We start from the raw sequence: 7,300 nt of genomic DNA, 5'->3' as shown, positions 1-7,300 counted from the left end.
TTATACATAATTTTGTCCATCTAGACCTTAAGACTACGTAACTAACATTCCAAAAATCACAACTTTTAAATATATATGAAATAAATAAAGTATCTGGGTTATAAAAGATTTTAATATCAAATAAAGTATAATTTACATGATTAAAAGGTTTTGATTTCCATTCTCCTTAGTGTAAGAAGCTGACAAAGTATAGTTTCTAAGTCAAATGATTTTTATCTTCTCATATTTCAAATGAAATGTTAATGGCCTAAAACCAAACAATCTGCCATGAATGACAATAAGCAAGGGTAGCACAAGTTCATATTTTCCTTGTTTGTGATCCCCAAACTGGCAGCATTTTCATTTCATCCACTCTGTTCTTATGTATTTGAAAAGCAGGTGTTATCCATCTACCACATGAGCACTGTTCACCATACCAGTTGAAAGAACCCAACTTGGCACTGCATTTGGGGCAAAGAAGCTGAAATAAAATAAATGTGTTACTTCATTCATTCACTTTTATACAAAACAAATAATTATCTTTGGTAATATATGATATAAAAACAGGTAAGACATGGCTCATACCTTCAAGGAGTTGATGGTCTAATCAGTGAGATGCAATGGCAATTTACTGTAATAGATAGTAGACTACAATAATTGTGTAAGAAGTATGTTGTACTCTGGGAGTTTAGAGGAGGAATAGATTAATTCCAGCATTAAGGGAGAAAGGTGAAGGTTGAGATGTGAAACAGAAGGTTTTGTGACTGTTTTGTGACTGTGGCACATGTGTTGACTTTTAAATCATCGACGAGCTATATGGAAAGTCTGGGCATAGAACTCAGAAACTAGAATTGATTACATAAATATCTTAAATTTTAGTTTGACAAAATATACCACATTCCTCAAAACAATTAAACATAGAGTTACTATATGATCCAGTAATTCCACTTCTAGGTATATACCCCAAAGAGATAAAAGCAGGGACTCAAAACAGATATTTGTATACGCATGTTCATAGCAGCACTATTCACAATACCTGAAGGGAAGAAGCAACCCAAATGTCCACGGATAGATGAACGGATAAACAAAATGTGGGGCTTCCCTGGTGGCACAGTGGTTGAGAGTCCATCTGCCGATGCAGGGGACACGGGTTCGTGCCCCAGTCCAGGAAGATCCCACATGCCGTGGAGCGGCTAGGCCCGTGAGCCATGGCTGCTGAGCCTGCGCGTCCGGAGCCTGTGCTCCGCAACGGGAGAGGCCACAACAGTGAGAGGCCCGCGTACCACACACAAAAAAAATGTGGTAGCCTATACATAAAATGGAATATTATTCAGCACTAAAAAGGAAGGAAACTCTGATACATGCTATAACATGGATGAACCTTGAGGACATTATGCCAAGTGCGATAATCCAGTCACAAAAGGACAAAAAGATGTGTAATTCCACTTTATGAGGCACCTGGAGTAGTCAAATTCATAAAGACAGAAAGTAGAATGGTGGTTGCCAGGGCCTGGTGGGGGTGGTATGGGGAATTAGTGTTTAATGGGTATGGCATTTCAGTTGGGGAAGATGGTGGTGACGGTTGCACAACAATGTGAATGTTCTCAAGGCTACTGAATTACACACTTAAAAATAGTTAAAATGGTAAATTTATGTTATGAATATTTTACAATTTAAAAAACCCACATTCACAATATATGTATGTCATTTATGCTGTATACCTTCAACTTATACACTGCTGTATGTCAATTATATCTCAAAAAGCTGAAGAAAAAAATGTATCACAAAGCTGAGATAAGCAACAGACTGGAGAAAATATCTGCAACATATTACACGAAACATTAACTCTAGACTATATAAAGAACTCCTACAAATCCGTTAGAAAAAGACAAAACCCACAGAAAAATGGGCCAAGGACATGAAGGAAATTTACTGTGAAAAAAAATATAAATGGCTCATAAGTATATAAAGATGTTGGTCTCAGTAGTAGTCATGGAGATTCAAATTAAAACATTATAGGATTAACATTTTTCATCTCACAAACTGACAGACTGACAAAACCTTACCAATTTTACAATATCCATTATGTCAAGGGTATGGGGAAATGAGTACATGCATTCAACATTAGTGAAAGGCAAATTTGTATGGACATTGTTAATGTCAGCCCAGACTATCAGTAATATTTAAAATGTACACACTCCTCAAGCCAGGAATTCCACTTTTAGGTATATATTCTATAAGAAAATTCAAGTAAGCGTACAAAGAAGTATGCACAAATGTGATCTAGAATATTTCACAAAAATGCCTTTATCTTGTGTTTTCCGGGTTAAATAAAAGCAGCAGGGGAATTCCCTGGCAGTCCAGTGGTTAAGACTCCACACTGCCACTGCTGAGGGCCCAGGTTCAATCCCTGGTTGGGGAACTAGGATCCCACAAGCTGCAAGGCACGCCCCAAAAAACAATAAACAAAAGTAGCAAGGCAAAAGCACAAGCCACAAAAGAAAAAAAACTGATAAAGTGGACTTCAACAAATAACATCATCAAGAATGGGAAGTGAGTGCTGTACAAGGTTTATTTGGTAGCGATAAAAATGGTGATAGCTGCAAAAACCTCCGTGAATATACTAAAAAACACTGAACTGTACACTTTCAATGGGTAAATTATATGGTAAGTGAATTATACCTCAATAAAGCAGCATTATCTGAAACCATGGGTTTGAAAATAGGGTACCTCTTTCTACGCAAGACACTAACTAATGCAAACTAAGTTTCCTCACATATAAAATGTGAATAGATATGTGCTCGATTTTATAAAGTTATTGTATTTTTCAAATAAAATAATACAGTGAAAAGGTTTCATAAAATACTCACCATACAAACTTTAAACATCATTATATCTTAGATTTAGAATATCTTTAGATTAATATCATGTAAACCTAAAGGAGAATTGTGGCTGTCACAGGATGCTCACATGAGCTGCATTCTTTAGAATTAACAGGAAATGAAAAAAAATCTCACAACAAACATACAAAACTGAAAGATCAAGAAAACAAATACACAGAGCCAAAAGACAAAAAAAGGAAGATTAAGAAGAAGTTTAAAATCTAATTTTAAAATCCTTGATTTGCCCTACTTCTTACAAAGTTCAAGTTTTTTAAATATATTCTAATTAGTTAGTCTTAATTTGAAAAAATACAAATAATACCCTTAAAAGGAATTAATGAACTTAGACCAACAGCTTTCCACCAAAAGTGGTTCACTATTTTACATCAGCTGGTTTTTATTTGACTAATTTATCTTTGATAAAGTCTGGTCTACATTAGGAAGATATTAAACTTTAGAAAGAAAGCAGTTAAGATGGAGTAAAATGCTAGTTAAAATATGGTTTAAAATGAAAGGAACAAAATATAGATGACACAATAAAACTGTAGAAAGTAAAATGTGTTCTCACCTGTCCATCCATCACTCCCAGCAAAGTGGATTCCATCCACTGCACAGGTTCAATGAAGTAAGATGTACATTGAGCCTGACTCCCTGTAGTAAGCATGAAGGATGGTGTCATCCTCTTGTGGGCAAAGGCTATAGGACCACTTCCTTCATTATGATCCAAAATGCTAGAACTTCGAAATAAAGATCGCCTGCAACCCCCAAACAAACAAAAACATTAATGACTTGCAAAAGGATGAAAAAATAGATTAAATGTGCAGTATTTCTCAGGGGGCAAATTAATAGAACATTGATTATGCTACTTTAATTTTCAATAACTTCTACAAGTAACCGCATTACTTTTATTTTTAAGAATTCATATTCTTGAAACCAGAATTGAATATGAAATTTCTGTATTATTCAATTAAACAAATTCCTCCTACAAGATTTTAAGAAACTGAAACTTTCAGTACCTTTCAGCTACTGAGACAAAGTAAAATCTCCAGATACAAAATATTTTACCTGCACTTTCTACATTTGTAGAGCACCCCATCTTTCAATCCTTGTGTAATGGCAGATGGGTCAACAGCAAAGAGTTCTTGAGGTAAGTTCTGCAATTCTACATGACACAAAATGTATCCATTTGTCAAAATCAACTCTGAATTTTCAGACAAAATTCAGCTAATGTCAAATTGAGGCAAGTAGTGCTAACTTCAGAAATTAAAAAATATATATATTCTCCATTGTTGAGAAATCAGGATGAGGTAGGAGGGCACAGTGATCAAGCCCTTGGGTTCCAGGCACAGACTGCCTGAGTTCAAATTCAAGCCAGCCACTTACAAACCTTGTGACCCTGAACAAGCTATTCCTTGCTAAGCCATGGTTTCAAAAGGAAATAAAAGTACCTCTCTCAAGGGATCGCTGGAAAAAGGGATAATGCACCTGAAACATTTGGTGTCAGAGTAAACAGCATCTAGAAAGGACCAAACACATACTACCAATTATTACTCACCTGGATACTTCTCTGTAACCTTCTGTAAACGATACTGTTTATAAATTGCACTAGAGGTATCTACTTCACATCCCATTGCCTGGTATAATTTCAGTTGCCACTCAAACCCCTCATTCATCCTGCAAGGACAAACAAACATAGAGTTAATTTTTCTTTAAATAAATAAAATCACATCACAAAAGCAGAATTATTAGTACGGCAAAGAACTCACTTAGCCTCTGGTTTGATAGTCTTAAGGTTTTCATAGGCTTTTTCAAAGGTAAGTTGGTCAGTCTTCATCATAAAAGCAGTCATTACAGCCACACTTCGACTGACCCCTGCGTGGCTGAAAAAGAAACCTTTAAAATATCAAATAGCACCAATTTAAAAAAACCCAGCCCCCCATTAATGGTAAAGTTCAGGTCCACTTGTCTGCTTCTTCTACTCAAATAAACCCTTTGCCTCCGAATTACTACTGCTGTACAAAAGAATTATTCCCTTATCTCCTTATTCATTTTGAATTCTGAACCATATGAAGGTATTACCTATTCAAAAATAATTACACTAATTTTTTTTAACATTTTATAATGGCTTCAGAAAAAATCTAAACTCCTTTGCTGGCTTTAAGAGCCCTGGAGATCTGATCTCAGACTTCTTTCCCTTTTATCACTACCTTATGTCCTTTATGGAATATTTAGAATAAATGCTGGCAGTAAAAGTGCTGGCTCAATAAATGTAAACTATCGTTATTACACTCTTTTTGCCATTGCTATCACCTACTCCATCTTTCCTCTAGGAATGGCTTAGGGATCCTTTACGTCCTAACCAATTTTTCTCTCCCCACATTTCCCCTACATCAGCCACCCCGCCTCAAACAAAAGCAATGAAAATAATTTCCTCTTCCTCTGAAGTCTGAATAACCTTAACCTTTGTTAATCTCTTACTACACACCTCGCATCCTAGTCTGCATTACAATAATCTGGGTATGTGTGTGGCTTCTCGTGAACAGATTTAAACTCTGTAGGTTCAGGGACTTTGTCATTTACCTGAAGATTCCTCCTACCTCCGAAACAAAACTCAGCGGCTGCAGAATGAACCAACACAAACTGAACGAATGAAAGCCTGTACGCCATCAGGGGCCCGCCTCCTGCCCGATCCTCTCTCAGACACAAGCCTGTGCGAGAGGGAGGAGGAGAAGGTTCTAGTGGCTGACAGCCCCTTCGTCCTCTTCTGGGGCCTGGGAGAAGGGTGAGGGGGGCAGGCTGGAAGCGTGGCGGGGTTGCTCTCCCCACGGACCCGGCCACTCACCAATGCACCAGCACCGCGCGGCCCTCGGCGCGGGCCTGGCCGATGAAGGCCACGCACCGGTCCAGATGGCTAAGCAGGTCGGTCTCGGGTTTGTCCAGCGCTGGCACGAAGAGACTCCGTAGACCCTCGACCCCAGCCCCCGTGTTGAAGTCGGTCTCCTCCGAGTCCACCGTCAGCACTGCCGTGATGCCCGCCTCCCTCAGGTGGTCCGGCTCCGCGACTGCCGCAGCTCCACCCAGGAACAGCCCCGGCCGCACCTCCAGCATGTGCTCAGCGGAGCTGGCCCGGGTCCGGCTGCCGGCCGTACGCTCACATCCATGGCTCCCGTTCTGAGGCTGCAACATGGCGGCGCCCGGAGGCCAGACCGAGGAGGGCCCTACCATCGAGTAGGGAGTCGGCTAGAACGTCCTTCATCTAGGCCCACCGGCCTGAGTTGCGCCGCCGCTCCCTCGGGGGACCACGTCGACCGCGGGAATGTGGATTTACTGGGGGAAGGTGACGTTACTGCGGCTGGGGCGGAGCTAAACCCCGTTCAGAACCACTTCTGGACCCTTGTCTCTACCCGGCTCCTCCAACTTGGTGGGATAGGATAAACTAACGCTAATACAGGGCTTCTCAGGCTCTTAGTGTTGAGATTTTCTGGATTTTCTGCAGGAGCAGAAAATGGACTCAAACTGAAATGATGGTCCCACCAACTGAATCAGCAGCATAACTTTATGCGTTTGAAATAAAACATTTTTTCAACGCTTATGAAGCTATTTGTTTGTAGTTCTTCTCTTGGGACTATTTTTCCTTTTTTTCTTCTTTTTGTTCCGTTTTTTATTGGTATGTGAATCCTTTTCTTGTTGATGTATACTGTTCTATATATTTGAAGATATTAATCCCATGGTTTTGTGTGTCAGTGCCCTCCAGCCAAAGACCACCAAGAATCCACCTGTAGTTAAGTAAATTGGGTTTATTACTCAACCATGAACTGGAGAATTTCGGGAAATCTAGGTAAGAGAGTGTTAGGAAGATCCTATTACAGGATTTGAGCTTGTATTAGATGAGTTTGGGCTAAGGGTCTAAGGGACTAAGCGTCTAAAGAAGCAGGACTTTGCTCTGGATTGGATGCTGTCAGGAAGTGGGGGTGATTCTATGACTGGGTATCTTAATAAATCTTACCTAAGGGAGGAAAGGCTAGAGAGACACTAAAGCTGTAATTGGTCAAGGAGTAGCAGTCAGTCATGGTCCTGACATAAAGACTGAAACATGTTTGGCATTTTGAAGTTGGGCAATGTTCCTGTTTTATCTGTGTTCGGACATGATCACGGTGGTCTTGTTTTTGTTTTAAGGGCATAAAAAGATTTATTACTCACATAATGAGGCTTTCTGGAGATAGCAGGGTGACTCACAAGTAGGTCCAAAACTGAATTGAGAAAGCAGAGACAGAAAACTGGCTTGCGGTTTTTATTGCTGTTAGAGTATGGGCCCAGAGTGAGGATTCCCACGTGAGCAGGGAATTTCATGGTGGTCTTGTTTTTGTCTTTCTTCATCATGAGCTCAGTGTTGCCTTGTCTGGGGTTGATGTCCTGTGAAACTGTTTATATTCAGCAGG

At 39.8% G+C, this 7,300-nt stretch overlaps 1 protein-coding gene across 1 annotated transcript; it reads right to left on the bottom strand.

Moving 5' to 3' along the window:
* Window positions 1-293: 293 nt before the first annotated feature.
* Window positions 294-6,086, bottom strand: DUSP12 (dual specificity phosphatase 12). Its single transcript, XM_007458416.1, has 6 exons — window positions 5,704-6,086; window positions 4,628-4,741; window positions 4,417-4,535; window positions 3,927-4,023; window positions 3,430-3,616; window positions 294-460 (listed from the first exon to the last, which is right to left on the bottom strand). Exons 1-6 carry the CDS (start codon window positions 6,084-6,086, stop codon window positions 299-301), a joined length of 1,062 nt encoding a protein of 353 aa, XP_007458478.1. The 3' UTR covers window positions 294-298.
* Between the last annotated feature and the right edge of the window lie 1,214 nt (window positions 6,087-7,300).

The sequence above is a fragment of the Lipotes vexillifer genome, unplaced genomic scaffold, assembly GCF_000442215.2.
Source record: "Lipotes vexillifer unplaced genomic scaffold, Lipotes_vexillifer_v1.1 scaffold1312, whole genome shotgun sequence".
Lineage (NCBI taxonomy): Eukaryota > Metazoa > Chordata > Mammalia > Artiodactyla > Lipotidae > Lipotes > Lipotes vexillifer.
Note: the sequence above shows the minus strand (reverse complement) of the source record. Positions and strands in the feature narration are given on the sequence as shown.

Excerpts from the sequence above, each read along its gene's own strand:
- DUSP12 (XM_007458416.1), bottom strand. The coding sequence starts at position 6,086 with ATGGTAGGGCCCTCCTCGGTCTGGCCTCCGGGCGCCGCCATGTTGCAG. Across the intron at positions 3,617-3,926 it reads TACAAATGTAGAAAGTGCAG|GCGATCTTTATTTCGAAGTT; the intron begins GTAAAATATTTT and ends TGGGGGTTGCAG. Across the intron at positions 461-3,429 it reads TGGGAGTGATGGATGGACAG|CTTCTTTGCCCCAAATGCAG; the intron begins GTGAGAACACAT and ends ATTTTATTTCAG.